This window comes from Lycorma delicatula, chromosome 1 (genome assembly GCF_047948215.1).
Source record: "Lycorma delicatula isolate Av1 chromosome 1, ASM4794821v1, whole genome shotgun sequence".
In the NCBI taxonomy this organism is placed as follows: domain Eukaryota; kingdom Metazoa; phylum Arthropoda; class Insecta; order Hemiptera; family Fulgoridae; genus Lycorma; species Lycorma delicatula.
Window position 1 is genome coordinate 111,069,408 of NC_134455.1, and position 20,115 is coordinate 111,089,522.

The 20,115-nt window shown below is 28.8% G+C and overlaps 1 protein-coding gene across 5 annotated transcripts in view; it reads right to left on the reverse strand.

Moving 5' to 3' along the window:
• The window catches only part of LOC142321178 (cytochrome P450 4C1-like), an 88,294-nt gene that overhangs the window by 25,818 nt on the left and 42,361 nt on the right, over positions 1–20,115 (reverse strand). For all 5 annotated transcript variants that reach the window (XM_075359183.1, XM_075359190.1, XM_075359196.1 and 2 more), the window contains 4 exons: positions 14,452–14,509; positions 10,469–10,581; positions 10,289–10,357; positions 5,639–5,807 (listed from right to left, as the gene is read on the reverse strand). In XM_075359183.1, the coding sequence (XP_075215298.1) occupies positions 5,639–5,807; positions 10,289–10,357; positions 10,469–10,581; positions 14,452–14,509 (409 nt within the window). The remainder of the gene's footprint in view (positions 1–5,638; positions 5,808–10,288; positions 10,358–10,468; positions 10,582–14,451; positions 14,510–20,115) is intronic.

Consider the following 20,115-nt stretch of genomic DNA (forward strand, 5'->3'; position numbering starts at 1 on the left):
AAATTTAAAGTCACTGATCAAATGATAAACTCATTTTACATCTTTATAACAAATACATAAAAAAAACATTAAATTCTTTATTACATGATACAATTTTAGGTCCATTTATTACTAAAAATAACTTAATTTTTTTCCCTCCTAATGTGTACGTTGCAATCTATTCAACTACTGAACCCCACCATGGCCGAATGAGATGAGGATGATATGTTTGACATGTAAATTAGGTATAGCCTTGTACAGACTCAGGCCGACCATTACTGAGATGTGTGGTTAACTGAATCCCAACCATCAAAGTACACACGTGTACACTATGTAGTATTAAAGTACATATAAAAGCAACTAACTTTTGTTAGGATTTGAAACCTTCGACTTTGAAAACCAGCTGTTAATCAACTGATTTGCAAAATGAGTTAACCACTAGACCAGTGTGGTAGGCAAAAAAAAAAAATAAATAAATAAATATAAATATAAATAAATATTTCTTTGGTTATGACAAAATTTCACTGTCAGTTATCAAAATATTGATGTAATTATTTAATTTTTTCTACATTGGGGAAATTTCACAAATTCTCTGTGTTTATGTTGTCAAAACCCATCTACAAAAGATATAATAAAATGCTTATTTACATTTTGTTGCTAAAATAAGATTTCAGAATAAACTATAGGATTTATACAAGTACATTACACAAACATCATCATATTTGTTTTTGTCTTTTTTTTTTTTTTTTTTTTTGTCTTCAGTCATTTGACTGGTTTGATGCAGCTCTCCAAGATTCCCTATCTAGTGCTAGTCGTTTCATTTCAGTATACCTTCTACATCCTACATCCCCAACAATTTGTTTTACATACTCCAAACGTGGCCTGCCTACACAATTTTTCCCTTCTACCTGTCCTTCCAATATTAAAGCGATTATTCCAGGATGCCTTAGTATGTGGCCTATAAGTCTGTCTCTTCTTTTAACTATATTTTTCCAAATGCTACTTTCTTCATCTATTTGCCGCAATACCTCTTCATTTGTCACTTTATCCACCCATCTGATTTTTAACATTCTCCTATAGCACCACATTTCAAAAGCTTCTAATCTTTTCTTCTCAGATACTCCGATTGTCCAAGTTTCACTTCCATATAAAGCGACACTTCAAACATACACTTTCAAAAATCTTTTCCTGACATTTAAATTCATTTTTGATGTAAACAAATTATATTTCTTACTGAAGGCTCGTTTAGCTTGTGCTATTCGGCATTTTATATCGCTCCTGCTTCGTCCATCTTTAGCAATTTTACTTCCCAAATAACAAAATTCTTCTACCTCCATAATCTTTTCTCCTCCTATTTTCACATTCAGTGGTCCATCTTTGTTATTTCTACTACATTTCATTACTTTTGTTTTGTTCTTCTTTATTTTCATGCGATAGTTTTTGCGTAGGACTTCATCTATGCCGTTCATTGTTTCTTCTAAATCCTTTTTACTCTCAGCTAGAATTACTATATCATCAGCAAATCGTAGCATCTTTATCTTTTCACCTTGTACTGTTACTCCGAATCTAAATTGTTCTTTAACATCATTAAGTGCTAGTTCCATGTAAAGATTAAAAAGTAACGGCGATAGGGAACATCCTTGTCGGACTCCCTTTCTTATTAGGGCTTCTTTCTTATGTTCTTCAATTGTTATTGTTGCTGTTTGGTTCCTGTTCATGTTAGCAATTGTTCTTCTATCTCTGTATTTGAACCCTAATTTTTTTAAAATGCTGAACATTTTATTCCAGTCTACGTTATCGAAAGCCTTTTCTAGGTCTATAAACGCCAAGTATGTTAGTTTGTTTTTCTTTAATCTTCCTTCTACTATTAATCTGAGGCCTAAAATTGCTTCCCTTGTCCCTATACTTTTCCTGAAACCAAATTGGTCTTCTCCTAACACATCTTCCACTCTCCTCTCAATTCTTCTGTATAAAATTCTAGTTAAGATTTTTGATGCATGACTAGTTAAACTAATTGTTCTGTATTCTTCACATTTATCTGCCCCTGCTTTCTTTGGTATCATAACTATAACACTTTTTTTGAAGTCTGATGGAAATTCCCCATTTTCATAAATATTACACACCAGTTTGTATAATCTATCAATCGCTTCCTCACCTGCACTGCGCAGTAATTCTACAGGTATTCCGTCTATTCCAGGAGCCTTTCTGCCATTTAAATCTTTTAATGCTCTCTTAAATTCAGATCTCAGTATTGTTTCTCCCATTTCATCCTCCTCAACTTCCTCTTCTTCCTCTATAACACCATTTTCTAATTCATTTCCTCCGTATAACTCTTCAATATATTCCACCCATCTATCGACTTTACCTTTCGTATTATATATTGGTGTACCATCTTTGTTTAACACATTATTACATTTTAATTTATGTACCCCAAAATTTTCCTTAACTTTCCTGTATGCTCCATCTATTTTACCAATGTTCATTTCTCTTTCCACTTCTGAACACTTTTCTTTAATCCACTCTTCTTTCACCAGTTTGCACTTCCTGTTTATAGCATTTCTTAATTGCCGATAGTTCCTTTTACTTTCTTCATCACTAGCATTCTTATATTTTCTACGTTTATCCATCAGCTGCAATATATCGTCTGAAACCCAAGGTTTTCTACCAGTTCTCTTTATTCCGCCTAAGTTTGCTTCTGCTGATTTAAGAATTTCCTTTTTAACATTCTCCCATTCTTCTTCTACATTTTCTACCTTATCTTTTTTACTCAGACCTCTTGCGATGTCCTCCTCAAAAATCTTCTTTACCTCCTCTTCCTCAAGCTTCTCTAAATTCCACCGATTCATCTGACACCTTTTCTTCAGGTTTTTAAACCCCAATCTACATTTCATTATCACCAAATTATGGTCGCTATCAATGTCTGCTCCAGGGTAAGTTTTGCAGTCAACGTTGATTTCTAAATCTTTGCTTAACCATGATATAATCTATCTGATACCTTGCAGTATCGCCTGGCTTTTTCCAAGTGTATATTCTTCTGTTATGATTTTTAAATTGGGTGTTGGCAATTACTAAATTATACTTCGTGCAAAACTCTATAAGTCGGTCCCCTCTTTCACTCCTTTTGCCCAGCCCGTATTCACCCACTATATTTCCTTCCTTGCCTTCTCCAATGCTTGCATTCCAATCTCCAACTATTATTAAATTTTCATCTCCTTTTACGTGTTTAATTGCTTCATCAATCTCTTCGTTTTTGTCTTAGTATTGGCATTATCAGTTTGCAATATTAACCAGAGTTTGTGAATTATGCCTTGGCAAGTGTGATTGGAAAACCAGCAGTTTCTTCATCGGAATGTAACCAGATAATGAGACAAACAATAACTACATAAAAGTGTATGTAAAAAGATGCTCTTCCATGGAGTAACTAATAGTAAAATATATATCTATAGAGAAACATGAACTACTTCCCTTCCTAATTAAAAAAAGAAGAGTTAAATATTTTGAAAAAGAATAGTCAAATATAGAGATACTTGAATTTTTGTTAATTTAGGAAGTTGGAAGGTAGAGAAGCCTAATGGAACAAGAAAGCTTGAATCTCTTAGACACTATTAGCTACTTTACTTTTTTCTCAAAGATGAAATTTAAAGTTTTGAGTGATATGTTTACCATCTCAGTCATTCATATAAAATTTTTTCAATTGTTATATTCAGTTGCAAGAAGCAATTTTTTAATACTGTTTTTTACTATTGGTATTGTATCCATTAACATTATAATTAATATTTATTATAATTGTAGTATATATCTATGACAAACCTATTCATTAAAGATATTTTTTTATTATTTGGATAATAAACATTTTATTGACTTATAGAATTAAAACTTTTTCGACTTATATAAACTTGAAAATTTTATTAAAAAAGTATTATGAAACAAAACGGTTAGAGATAGCCAAAATAACTATTTATTCAATTTCAAAATAGGAGAAAAAAGCCTAAAAATAAGGAATAGAAAAATATAATAAATCATATTTGTATTTAAAATAAGAAATAAAATATTGGGTTAGCAAGAAAGTGATTTCAGTTCTGAAGTGTGAAATAAAACTCAAATTTTTATACAAAGAATGAAGTTTAATCAATTATGTATTTTCCATTTTGTCCGATAACATTTTACTGTCTTACTGGCAACCTCATGATTCTGTCCACGTAGAACTTCTGGTCATTATCAGAAAAAACTGAAACAATTGTGATTTCAGGTCCTCATCATTAGTGAACGTTTTACCATTCAAAGAGTTTTCCAACTTCAAAATAAATGGTAATCTGATGGTGCAAGATCAGGGCTATATAAGAGATGAGACATTATGTCCCAACTAAGTTGCAATAATTTTCCACAAGTGACCAAGATGAGAGAGACCTTGCATTCTATTGGCAGAACATGATTCCTTTGCAATTTGCAATTCTGGCTGTTATTGTTGAAATTAAACAACTGAATTGATTGTTTGGTTCCTTGGAAGCAGCTCAAAATTCTTAACACCTTGAAATCCCACCAAATTTACAGCATGATGAACTTTTTTTGATGCAATTCAGTTTTCAATGTGGTTTGTGCCAGTTCAATATCCTTGGACCATGATTGTTTTTGATTGATGCTATTGTAGACAATCCATTTTTCATCACCGGTGATGATTTATTTAAAAAAAAACATTTACTTCATTGTGTTTGAGATGCAGATTGCAAATATTGTTTCTTTGTGTTAAGTATATCTCTTTCAATTCATGCAGAACCCAAATATTGAGTTTCTCAATGAGTCCAAGACATCGGATGTGACTTTCAATAGTTGTGTATGATACATTTAATCTCTCGAACTGTTATATGAAGATCTAATTCAATTATGTCTTTGATCTGGTCTTCATTGACTTCAGTAGGTTGATGAGAACATTGGTCATCTTCAAGAAAAAAATCTCCAGAATGGAATTTTTAAACTAATTTTGACATGTACGTTGTGTTAGGGAATCAACACCCATAAACTTCACATATCTGTTTGTGAGCCACAGCAGCTTTCTAGCCTTTATGTAAATAAAAACGTAAAATATGTTGAAAATGTTTGTTTCTGCACTAAATTTTAAAACTGACCATAAACTAACAGGTGCAAATAAAGTTATGCACAATTTGCTTCTGAAGTATCTGTGCTAAAAGTGACAGCTGTCAAATGCCAAAAGAAAAAATCATAATATTGACAGAAGTTCTTCATAACAAACACAAGCTATCTACTCGTGAAAATGGAAATTACTTTCTTGCCAACCCCAGTATTTAGGAAAAACATTAGATTTATAAATACAAAAAGAAATTAGTAAAGTGACTATTAGTGTAATGACCATTACTGACAAGTGGTATACTGAAAAACAGTATGAAATTGATATTTGATGTAAATTCCTAGAGAAAATAATTTTACTTTAAGATATAATTACTGTTTTTAGTTGAATTGTTATAACTCAAATTACTGATATATGAACCTTGAAAAAGTTGAAACGGCTATTTTAAATAATGAGAAAATGTTAAAACATTTTGCTTTTGGAGGTTTAATATTATTTATAGTGATAAGGATGCCAAAAAAACACTTGTTTGATATAATTAAACTAAGTTAAATTTATATTATATAAGATACATACGAAGCTCAATATCAGAATCTGTTTCTCTTGCAAGTGCAGGGACACTAGGATATAGTCTAAGTGTTTCTTTTATTACTCTATCCAAATAATCAAGCCGATTCAAATCTTCTATGGTTGATTCCCTCTCAGAGTCACCAAATACTTCATCCAATTCTTTAAAAATGTTTTCCTAGAAAAAAAGTTGTTTAAAAAAGAAAATTTAATTTAAGCCATTATTAAACATACTTGCAAATATATATGAGTGTTATGATCTATTTTTATTCAATATAAATTTAATTATTTAACATTACAAATGCTATCAATTATATTAAAGCAGGTTTGTGAAACTTGAAGGGAAAGTAGATGTTAGTATGCATATGAAATAGTTCTGCTTTGTGTAGCCAACTTCATTATAAAAGAAGTATAAAAAAATTTAATTTAAACAATAAAATGCATCCTACATTTATAAGAACATTGTGAAATAAATAAATATAGGATTATTTTAATGCTAGAGAAATGTGTGAGTGAAGTGGAGAATCTGGTAAAGAATAGGCATTTTAATGAATTTTCTTGGCTTGCTATTCCCTAAAAGGACTCATTTTGATGATTTACTGTTATTCTGTAGAGGAAGTCATTCTTTTGTTCCATTGCAAGTATTGAAAAACTTAAATGGAAGAGTTTTTAAATGAAGATTTATCTTCTTCAAAGATGACTTGAAGATTTGTTATTTTTTGTCATCATTGTTGCTTAATATTGGATTGTTGTAATATAATGGTATGTTGTTTGATGACATTCTGATATAGTAAGGATATTAAAAAAAGCCCTTTGAATTTGAGAACACAGCAACTGTTAAGTTGTTTGCTACAGATCTTGTTTCTTCTTTTCTTGAAAAAGGAGAAGTCATTAGTTTTTTGTGGAATAATATATTTTTTAAATTCTGGATTAAAGTGGCATTCATTAATTATAGATCATAATAGATACTAAATCTACTAGATCGTGGATACCGGCATTCTTTGGTGGTTGGGTTTCAATTAACCACACATCTCATAAATGGTCAACCTGAGATTGTACAAATAAACGTCATTTACATTCATACATTTCATCCACATTTATCCTCTGAAGTAATACCTTATGGTGGTTCCAGAGGCTAAACAGAAAAAGAAAAGAAGAGAGATCACAGAGTACAAAAATTGATGTTTTCTTTCAAAATTATGAAGTTACGTTATGCCATCTGAATTGTTTTCTATTTATCTAATATAAGGAGGTGAGAAATCAAACTAGCACAAACTATCTGTATTGTATTTTCATGTAGAGTGTTTCATCAACATTTGTTCAGTAATTTTCTACTTTTATGTTCTTTTAATGTTCTAATGATTATTCATACATTGACTGAGCAATCTCATTAATTTTCAATATATTTTCAGTAGATTATCATGAGAAAAATTTCATGAAGATGTTCATGTTTTCCAAAAAAGAATTACCCAAGTGAATTTAGTGCCTAGTTATTCAAGTGTTGGTTAAGATTTAGGTGTATGGTTATTAATAAAACTAATTTTATTTGACTGCATAAAAATTAATTAAAGTTTTATCCGTTACATGCTTTTAATGAGACAGTAAAACTGTTACACAAAGTAAAAGTAGCCTTAAAATAAGTAAGTATCATATAATAAAAACAATTTAATTCTCAGCTATAGCTTGTATATCTACAAATTTAAAGTAAATTCAAATAATTACAATATCTTACCTAGAATGCAATTTTCCTATTTCTAACATTATATTAGAAACTTGTTTTTCATGTTCTAATAGCATAAGCATGTTTCTAAAGTACATATATATTGGATCATAAGCAATATGCACATTTATTTGTATACATTACTGACACATTAAAAAAAATTAATGATTGTTACTTCTATTAATCACAATTCACCTCAAATTATGTTTTCCACTAAGTAATTTTAAATTTGGTTTGGTAAAATAAATTCTAATAAAATATAAACCATTTAAAATTAGAAATTATTTGTAAAACATGTTTTTAATTTTCAACTTCTTAATCTAAGAAGGAAATGAAAAATTACATCATAAGTTGCCTATAAGAGTATTTACTATACTAATGTCATAGTACATTTTAATATATAATAATACTAATATCCCCATCGCAGCTTCGTCCATGCTGTATGGTTACTTGCATTTCCTTTCACAGTCAGGGAATGTTTGGTCATGGGATGTTAGCTGGAGCTCTGCCTCCCTAGACCACCTAGTTCATTAAACTCATGCTTATGAGAATAATAATGATAAATAAAAATTAAGGCCTGTTCAATTTATAAAACATATTAGTGTATTGTAATTTCTTCAAAGTGACAGTTAGGTCAATACAGGACCTGAAACTTTGAGTGACCTGAATAATGTGTGTTTGAAATAGTAGACCTCCATCTTAAAATGGTAGTTATAACAGGTTACCCATCTTCATAAGGGTAAAAATGTATTTTACCCAGTTCTTAGTGGTGTTACCTGACAACACCACTATGAAGTGACCATTGTTTGTTTTTCATTTCATTTTTTAGATTAAATATTTTTTTTAATTTAATTTTTTTTAACCAAGTAACCGGAGGCAGGTGCAGCCAGTCGCATTGCATATACAACACACAGTGGCAGTGTGTGTTGAGGCACCGCACCGTACACCATTGCACACCTTAAAACATAAAAATTCAAAAAATCTCTAAATGGTATTTAGATATTAGCTAAAGAGTATTTGCAAGTGTCAATCTAGTGAATCTTGTTTAATATTGTTGGAAGTGGGGAAAATTTGCAATTATTGCTTAAATTTTTTTACCTTTCTTCACCCCTTTCAAGGCCGAATTTCCAAACCTAGAAACTAGTTTTTAGATATTCACATGAAGATAACACACACCAAAAATTAAGTTGTATCTTCATTTTTTTGCTGAGAAATTAAAAAAATAGCCAGTTAAAAAAAAAATCAAAATTTATTTTATCCCTTTTAATCTTGGAATTTCAAAAAATTCTTATTTAGAGTGCACTTAAATCGTAAGAACATGTATACAGATTTTTATCAGTTTATCTTCTGTAGTTTTTGCTAGGCATTGATGAATCAGTCAGATAGGACAAGTTGCTTTATAGGTACAGATATTTAAGATTATGTGCATTATGAAAATTAATGAATTTCCTTAACAATAAAAATTTAAGGAAAATTTTCTTGAAAAATTTTTATTTTTACTTTGAAAAAAAACATAAGGTAGAAGATATTTAAAATATAAATACAATAATAAAACAACAAAAAGTTTATCTATACAATAAAAACAACTTTGTAATGAGGCATTTAAACCTAAGAACCATATTATATAATATATTTGAGGCCTATTAGCAACAATATTGTGTTAACAGTTACCTTACTAGGTAATGCGACATATTTATTTAGAAAAAAACCAATATAGTAAATTTCTGACAAAGTAACATGGTTATCTGACTATTTAAAAATTTTTTTTCTATTGATGTATGTAATTTTTAAAAATCTATATTTTTTGAAAAGCTGATGAAAGTATCTTCAGAAATTCAACATAAGAATGGTCATTAATTTTTTTTAGTAATTTTCAACTGCTTAGTTGAATTCATTAATTTATTTATTACATAAAAAACAATGCATTTATAATAAAATATTTAACAAAATTATATACAGGTGTTTTAAAGTTACATTGTAATATTTATTTTTGGTCTGAGGGTAAAATGAAATCATATGGAAATTCTTAGGACCCAATTTAAGAAGGAAATTTCATGAGTTTATAAGATCTTTGACATGACAAATTGAATCAAATTAGAGACAGTGGATCTATGATGGACAGTTGTATCTCTAGTAGTAGTTTTTGATAAAATTGTTATAAAGCCTAAAAAGGAGTTAAAAAAATTATTTTTTTTTGGTTTGCCAAAAATTAACATTGTTACATTGCTCATAAACAAATAAGAATTTCTAAAAAATCAATAAATAAACTCATTTTGAGAAAATCGATGCAAACAAAATTAATAGAAAACAAAGAGTGATACCAAATATTCAATAATTAAAAACAAAACAGTTTAGAATATGCAGAAAAATATTACAATTTCAAACTAAACAAAAGAAAAATCTTCTTTTTAATGCTACATTTAATTGCTACAACAAATTTAATTACTGATTTATTGCAAATAAAATAATGTAAAAGTAAAAATAAAAATAAAAATTATATATATATATGTATGCATGTATTTAACATAGAAAAATATGGAAAAAAATACATTAATAATTTTTATCTTTTCACATTTCAACTTTTTTATTAATATACTTTTTTTAGTGTACAAAAGGTATCAAGCCTGAATGGGACACAAACCCAGGATTTTTCTGATGAAAGGCATGGATGCTATCACACTACTATGGATATCAGTACAAGTATTTCAAGTTTTCTAAATGTTAACTGTAAAAATTTATATTTTGATAAATAACATCACATTATTTCATTTAAATTGAACAGATATTCACTGACCTCTCAGTTTCATTTATATGAATTTTAAAAAGAATTATAATAAACATTTAACCTAAAAAAAACTCAGTTAATTTTCTAAATTCTGTTAATCTAAGTCGTTATCATCTATCTAATTAAAAAATAAAACTAAAACAAAGTTGATTACCTGAACTTCAGGATTATGTCCCAGCATAAAGATTGCTGCAGTAATTGCCGCTGATGTTGTATCATGTCCCTAAAAGTACAAATGACATTAAATAATAATAACAATAATGAATAACCTGTAGCGTCAGTTTATTCTTAATCAAATCTTTCCTCTAGACCTAAGGTTAATTTTTCTACTCACTTCAAACATGAATGTATCAACTTCTTCTCTAATATCATCTATGCTTAAGAGTCCTGGATCATTTTCATTAAGTTCAAGGAGGCAGTCTAAAAATGTCCTTAAACATTGCTTTCCTATAAAAAATGAATTTAATAAATTAAAAAAAGAAATGAATAAAAGTAAAACAGCAATATTTCAAAATAAAGAATTTAGCTTTTTTTGGTCCTCTGGAGTTTTATAATTCTTGTATGATTTTTTTTACTAGCATTTTTATTAAATCAAAGTAAAATTTATTATTTTTTTATAAAGCATTTATTATAGAATCTTCCACGGTAAGATTCTATCTATGGCATCTATCTTGCATGACAAGATAAAATTAGACTGTTTAAGAATATTAAATGCTACAATCGTAACTATTGACATAAGGCACCAACGACTTTCAAAAAAGGCACATCCATTCAAAAAATTAGTAAGTATCGCCATTAATAGGCAAAATGAGATACAAGTTACTTACTGTCAAATTCTGTTGACATGCAGCTTTACAACACTTTCACTCTACTACAGGAGCTGGTTACATAATGAAGATCAGAGAAAACAACTCTTAATCAAAGAGAGGTAAATATTGTATCTCATGTTCTTTATGTGTCATACTCATAACAAAGAACCGGGATAAATTGTTTAAAGCAACAAATTAATGTACCCCTTTCTGCAAGAGGAAAATATATTATACTCGCTGACTACACTCAGCATGGGATTAATTAATCCCATGCATAATTATGTAGGTATCTACATAATTATGTAGGTATTAATAAAGTAGTTATTTAAGAGTGGAATAATAACAAATGGACAGGTAGACAAAAAATTCTAAAAGTGATACCACTTAAAAAGTATTCTTATACATGAAGAATTTTATAATTTACAAAATAATATTTTAATGGACTATACAGAGCACTACTTTAGTTTCTATAATAACTGTTTGTTTTATTGTTTTTAGTTTCCTGGCTAAAGCTATACTGCTGCTATAGCACTCAACAGCAACAGTAAAGTATATAGCAAGTATAGCTGCAACAGTAAAGTATATAGATTCATAAAAAAAATTCTAAAAAATATTTTTTTTTAATTGTGTGCCTTAAAATTTTCTTTTAAACAAAAAATAGATTTAAGGTGGGTAGTCAACTTGATATTTTATTTTTTATTTAATTTCATGTGAATTATTTTAAGATAACCTTTCTGTACACCACAGATCAAGAACTTATGTGCAATTTAAAAACAAATTCATCAAAATATCATGTCCACAAGTTTCGTTATAATGTTTCCAGTGTTTAAAAATCCTGGAAAAAGTTTACAGAAAATGTAAAAACATTTTTAGTAAATTATTAATTGATAAATTTGGGTCCAATATAATGAATTTCTGAAAGTTCTTATTATTGAAAATCATACTATCAGTATACAACCTTTCTGTGCTAATGTCACCTGTACTTATTTGAGAAAGGACCAGCCTTTGGTTCATCATCTTGAATCTCAGAAGCTACTAGGGCAACTAGATTTTTTGCCAAACTTTTTTTATCATAATTTGATTTTTGTTCTCTTACATTTTGTTTATATGAATCATGTCGTTTTGTTGGTTTCATTATAATTTATTTGTAATCAAATAATAATTATAAAAAATGTAAACAAAAAAAAAAGAAAGAAAAACAAATGTCTGTACCTATAACCAATACTTAACATGTAATCTAAACAGTACAAAGTGAATAGTGTTTTAAAAATGCCATCTTGTCTAAAAATGAAAAAAAAAACAATCATACAGGTAAAAGTAAAATAACACGAAGAAATATAACTCAAAAAATGACAAGAAGATGAATTTGAAGGGGAAGAAATTGTTAAGAACAAGGGAAGAATAAAAAAAATTTAGAGAGGATGATGAATATAAAGAGAGAAAATTTGAGAACTAAAGAACGTATTCACAAATCAAAATCGAAGAATTACATCAAACCAAAGAGCTTAAATGATTGGCAACAAAAAACAAATAAATGAAATGATGACCAACTCCGACTTAAGGAGAATATTGTCCAAAAATATCAGAGGAATAATGAACTAAAAAATAAGAATATTTTGCAATTTATTAAAAATCAGGTATGTATGGTTCAGTGTATACGTTGTTCTTGTGAGGGTCTATATTTCAGTCACTCTGTAGTTAACTTTAATGTAGATAAAATTAAACAGAAATTCCAGAACAATTAAATAAAATTAAACTAGAAAATTCAAAAACAATAGGATTTTAAATTATAATTTTCAATTAATGTTAAATAATCAATGTTTCACAAAATTAATTACATATACACTTATGTAATTCCTATTAAATTATATTTACACATTTTTAAAAGTACATAAAATTTTATTTCACTAATAATTTTTTTTTATCATCTTTGAATTATTATTTATTGTAAAATTTTTTTACAATTACTGGTTAATAATTATCAAATCAATATATTTAAATTAAAAAAAAACAAATAAAAAAAAGTTAAAAAAAAACAAATAAAAAAAAGTTAAAAAAAACAAAAGGAGATGTAGTCTGATTCGAACCGATGTGTCTCCCTTTAAGATCCAAATATTTCATTAATTAAAATTTTTATTTTAATTTTTATTGCAATCAAAAAGGGAGGTGCACAACTAGATGTTACAACAGTGGTAATTTCAAAATTTCAACATCCTACGGCTAATTGTGTTTGAATTATGTGAGATACATATGCACATACATACATACGTATGTACAGATGTCACACCAAAACTATTCAAAATGGATTCAGGGATGGTCAAAATGGATATTTCCATTGAAATCTGAAAACCGAAATGTTTTACTATCACAATACTTCCTTTACTTCGTACAAGGAAGTAATTAAAAGATTTAAGTAGACTCAAACAAGAATTTTATGCTTAATAATTTAAAAAAAAATAAATATCATTAAAATTTATTACAATCCTTTTTTTAGTATATTGATGAAGAAATAATGTTTTTTTTTCTATTTAACCTCCAGAACCACCATACGGTATTACTTCAGATGATATGTATGAATGTAAATGCGTTTATATAAATGTTGTCGTATCTTTGATTCATCACAACTTTCCTCTTCTGATTCTTTTACAAAACATATAGACGTCATAAAGGTTGTAACAATGAATCCAAATTCATAAGCATTGGTTTGGCTTTGAACTTTTGTGAAATGTTGTTTTCATATTTCTACTGCACAATTTTGATAAAAATTTTAAATGCATTTTTTATGCTGAAACTGATTCAAACTATCATTTACATGAAGCGTTTCACCATCATAATACTTATGTGCTCTTATGTACTCATCCAATGCTGTGGTAAATTGTTTTCTTTGTCCTTTATGCTATCAAATTGAATGATAAGGAAACTGCATAAAACATGTTTCTTGTAGTTCAAATTTTGTAAATCTTTTTACAATACTTTGAAATATTGATGTAATAGTACAAGTAGCACAAAATTGTGAATTCAAAATTTATGCTAATTTTTGTGTTTTTTAACTAAAGTAATTATTTGATCATAAATATATAAATAGAGTTTAAAATGATTGAATTGAAAATGAAATGCATAACTTGACCTGCGTAACGGAGAAGATATGAAATTCCTACAAGCTATTTTTCTAGGGACAATATCTTGTAATAAACTAAAAAAACAATTCAATCATTTACAGTGTTAATGAAATATGTACAATGTTTTTGTATGTGGTTGGTGATGAAAATTATGTGTTAGTACTAATTTAAAAAAAATATATCTCAACCATCTTGTCACTGAAGATGGCCCCAATGTTGTCCGAAAAAAAATCAAAACATTATGATCTGAGTTTTAAAAATATTATACTCATATTAAAAAAAATTTCGTTTTTTTTAGTATTAAAAAAAGAGTAATAGATTTACAAAATAAATTTATTATACATTAATTACTTCTATCAATAATATATCAACATAAATATTTTCTTTACCTTGTACACGATCCGTGCTCTGTTCAGAACTTTTCTTCGCTCTTCTTTCTTTAATAATCTAAAATTAAATAAGTTTTAAAAACAGATATAATAAATTATAGTTGTGAAATTTATTATTACTTTACTAATAGAATAAAATACAGATTTTCTAAAAAAAACTTCTTAATGTAGAGGTTAACATTATATTTTTAACTACTTAGAACTGTAAAAATATTTAAGACACACATTCACACAAACAAATTACTTACTCATATTTACAGACACTTACACCCACATCTGTACATAAGCGAGTTAATATTTACATACAACTACAAAGTCTGCAATATAAAAAAATACTGTTTGGAACAAAAGAAATTAAATTGTTAATACCTTACACAAAGGTTGTTAAAACCTTTTTATAAAAACTTTATTTTATTATTTCTTTATGTATTTTTTATAATTATAGTTTAAAATATATAGTAACCAACTGGGGTAAGCCTAGGATAATCTGGTAGTTAGTCAACAGATTTGGCTCGAACTGGGGTTACCTATACATATAAGAAAGTATATCTGTTCACCCAATTATCTGTCAGTTTTTGCATTCACATTATATATGACTGACCAACAAGATTTTGATGCCTTGGGAGTCCTCAACTTTTTTCACCTTCAGGTCAACCTGTATTGACTTTTTTCTAACCTGTATTGGCTCGAGAGCTGCAGTCCAGTACAAATAATACTTTAAACAAATCTATTTTGTTTTGCTTTTATAGGCCTATATTGCTATCGTAAACCAAAAACATGTATGATAATAAAAATTATTGTTGATTTGCAGAAATTTTTCTAAATTTTTTTTAATTTTCATATTTCAATCTGTACTTATGATATAATTTATTAATCACCAGTTATTCAATTTTCTTAAAATGTTAGGTTATTAAAGTTTTATTTGTGAAGAAAACTGAGATATGCCCATTTGGATAATGAAGCTCTTAAACTGTTTTTTGCACTAAATTCTGTTTTGTGGTGCTTAGTATAGCACTTTATTTATTACTAACTTGTCAGATAATGAATGAAATTAAAGATGATCTTAATAGCAGTTTATAGATTAAATCTTTTGAATATATTTTATAAATGTGCAAGCATTTAAAAAAGATAAATTTTTATAAATCATTTTTTTGAGTCTGCAGCCCTCGAAAAATTTTGAGCCAGGCTGCTTGGAGGGGTTGAATATGGTTATATTTGATAAGAAAAATTTGCAGAGATTTACATCCTCTATGGGAGTATAAGAAATGGATACGATAAAATCAGATATATGGTAAGTAATATTATACAATGTCCGGGCTAAAGATATCCAAAAGTAACAGCTTATATTAAGAGAACCAGTTAATATAATTTAATAATATTTTTTAACAAATACAGCAGCTCGCAAAGTTTTAATGCAGGTTAGTCAAGTTCAATGTGTGCACCTTTTATAACTCGATAGACATCTAGATGATAATCTAACTCTAGCTAGGTGTTTGGTAGCATCTGCGGCATTATTAGACCAACAGCTTCAACAAACAATTCTCTGTTCTAAATCCTCCAAATCTCAAACTTTTCTTTGGTACACACAATTTTTAATAAATTCCCAAGCAAAAATGTTCAATGGAATGATATCTGGAGATGTACGTGGCTATGCTGTTGGCCCTCCTCGTCTGATCCAAAATCCAGAAAAAGTGTTGTTCAAGAACACGGTAACATCTCATTGAAAGTGTGGTGGGACACCATCTTGTTGGGAACTAAAGTCTGCAGGAATCTAAGGAACAGGAAAGTTTTCAAGTATGTCGAGGTAAGTTTGTTCTATCACAGTGGACTTCATAAAAAAATGGACCGATGACTCCATTTTTGTGCAGTCCTAACCAGTCTTTGACTTTTCATTTTCATTACTGTATGGGGGTTTTCAGTACCCCAAATTCGACAATTGTGTCTGTTAAGTTTCCCGCATGTATGAAAGGTTGCCTCATCACTGAATAACAACGTATCAAGGTAATTAGAATTGCTTTCGGCACGGACATTATCTCTGCAGCAGCTGATATCGTAGGCGGTGATCATTTGGTTTAATGTGAAGGATTTGTAACTTGTATGCGTAAATGGAACCGATTATGAACAATGGAACACGAAATTCCAGTTCGTAACTAGCCCGCATAATTGACTTTCTAGAACTGGCAGTGAATGCGTCGCGTACAGGATCGGATAATTGAGTGAACAGATATATTTTATTATATATATATATGTAGCCAGCTGGAGCCAAATCTGTTGACTAACTACCAGATTATCCTAGGCATATTCCAGTTGATCAACTGTTCATATAACCATATGTTTACTGATAAATTTACAGTGTTGTCACTTTGGCTGCCAAAAAACTGGTTTCATTACTTTATTTATAGACCGCGTGTATGTACTTCCGACACACATATTTACATAACATTCTTATTATAAACTTTAATAGTAGTATAGAAATGGGGATTCTGGCACAACCTTGACCTTTGACCTCGACGTCACCCTCACGCACAACGTCATCATCCCTCCTCTGATGTCATCACCCACCCTGACGTCACAAAAAAAATATATATTTAAAAAAAAATAAATAAATAAAAAAAGTTAAAAAAATTAAAAAAAATGTTGTACACATGCTTACTGACTTAGCATAACCTTGTTTACAAAATTGAAAATTATCTGGTGATAATTCATTTGCGTCATATGTTTACTTGTTATTTGAAAGCTATCTCAATGACAAGGCCAACTGATTTATATAAAGTGCAGGAGATTATCAACGGTTTTACATTACTTTTTACTTCGTGTTACTTTGTGGTATTGTGTTATTTACTTATTATCTTCGATATCAACTTTTTCAATCAGGTGAGACTTAATCAATTATAAACTTTTGAGGACGGATTATATAGAGTATATCCATTTTCTAATAATATAAAAGAAATAGTAATACTTATCGTTAAATATGGTAAAAATACGGATGTGCAAGGCTCAGAACCGGAACAAGATGTCGAAATAAATTTTTAGAAGAAGATGAAATAAAAGAATAAACATCTGTAAATTTTTTTTAGTAATTCGATAAAAGTAATTTACGTAGCGTGTGGACATCGCGTATGTGACCCATGTAACAAAAATTTAATGAATATAGAAAAAATGTCCTTTTTGTAGGAGTTTAGTCCAGTTACAGCTTGAAGCGTGGGGTGAAAAGGTATATTAATTATTTATTGAGAAGTAAAATTTTTCTTTAAATCTTTAATTTTTTAATTAAAATTTTGTTGGTTTTGTTTAAGATCGATGTCGCAGCCGAATAAAGAAATAATAAGAAGCTAAAGTGAGAGACTGGACATTTTAAAAAGGAATTGGAAGCATTAGAATTTGATTTACGACTGTATGCTATCGGAAGTGGAATCAAAAAATAAATCTAGGAAATGTTTGTGCCGTTTGCGGCTCCAGGCAAAAGTTTAAACACAACTTCATTCAAATTTATTAAGGATTGTGGTTTAAATCGTTACGAAAACGATGGATTCGTTTCATATAAAGAATGTAATTGGACTAATCTCCGATTCTAATTTATTTCATTGTAGAATTCAACATAAAAAATATAATGAAAATTTCAAAGTTGCTGATGAATTATACATTTGCTATGTATTTTTTTAAAGATAGCATAGTTTGCTTTGACTTAATAACTTTTATAATTGGGGTCGGTTTTTTCCGAAGGTTGAATCGATGTTAGAAACAGGATTTTATTTCACTGGTGTGCTGGATTTTGTGGCTTGCATCGAATGCGGTGTTGAAATTTTTGAGTGGTTGGATGATGACGACCCATTTAAGGAGCATAAAAAGGCTTCTCCTAATTGTAAACTGGTGAAAGCAAAACGAAAGGTGTTGTATTTATAATTATTATACGCACAATTTTATCATTAGTATTTAAGTAGTTGTCTATTAATTTTTGTATTATTTGTTCCAGACTGATCACCGATGGAGTGCTCCGAAGAAACAATGAGCTCATCTTCATCCGAGGGAGAGTATTTGAGCTTATTAGACGAGAATTCTTCTGATGGGACTGCTTGCGAATCCGAGTCTGATACCACCAGTGATTCATGGATCATAGGATTTGTACCCGGAGGTCGAATAAAATCAATAAATCATCTGTTATGTATTTTGAAGAACACTTTCCGTTATCAATACTTGAGGTAATAAAGAAAGGAAAATATTTTGGTAATAAACTAAAGTAGTGAAAATGAAAATTCCAATTATTATTGCATATGAAAATTTACGTACAGATTAAATGAATGGAATTTTTATCTCGTTTATTATTTTTAAAAATAATATATTTTTCTTTTATCATAAGTATTCAATAAAATATATTGAATTATGAATTAAAAAAGAATTTATTATTTTATCCTTATTACAACCTTTAGTATGTAAGGCAAAGATTTTTTGAAAAAATCACTTTATAATATAACGATGAATGTCAAACAAGGAATAGCAAGAGAGCTTCACAAGCTGGCTCTTAGAAGCTATTCGACAAAAACAGTTCAATTGAAAGTATAGATGATTTATATCAAGCTGACCTAGTAGAGATGATACAATATTCCAGGTTTAGTAGAGGTATAAATATAATATAGAGGTATAATATAGGAATATATAGGTATAATATAGAAGTATAAATATATTCTTACAATTATAAATTGTTTTTCGAAATTGCTTTCGCTTTTCCATTGAACAGCAAAAAAGCAGATGATGTTGTAAAGGTTCTCGAGCCTGTATTTATTAAATATAAAATGAAACATTTTCTAACCGACGATGGAAAAGAATGGTTTAATTCAAAATTGAAATCTGTATTACTAAAATTTAATATAAATCATTATTCAACTTACTCTGATAAAAAAGCCTCAACAGTTGAGCGATTCAATAGACCTCTCAAGACTAACTTGTCGCGTAAATTTACTGAACAGAGTAATTACAGATGAGTATTGTAAATATATTGGACGAGTTGGTCAACAAATATAACAATAGGGTGCACAGAACTATCGATTTTAAACATAAAGACGTCTCTTATAACAACGAACGCGAAGTGTTGCCAAATATATTAACAGCCGCCCGAAAAAATCGAAAACGTGTATCGATACTATATATAGTAGATTTAAATTCGAAGAAGAAACACAGCCCTCTTCTTCCAGACAATATTACATGTTTAATTCTTGGTCCTTAAAATTCTGGTAAGACTAATGCAGTTTTTAACATTCTATTTGACCCTAGTTGTTTAAGATTTAGCAATATATATGTTTTTTATAAATCGCTGTACCAGCCAAAGTATTTATTTCTTAATTATTTACTGACTGATGTTGAAGGAATAGGTTACTATTCCAGTGATAACGATATTATTGTAGCACCTGAAGAAATAGAATCGAATTCAATAATGATATTTGATGATGTAATATGCGAAAAACAAAAACATAACAAAATATTTTACGATGAGTTGACGTAATGTTTGACGTGTTTTATATGAGTCAAACTTATAGCAAAATACCTAAACAATTATTCCGAGATAATGCTAATTTTCTTATGGTTTTTGTCAGGATGAAAGAAACCTAAGACATATATACTACGATCATGTGACTCCCGATATATCGTTTGAAATGTTTAAAGAAATAT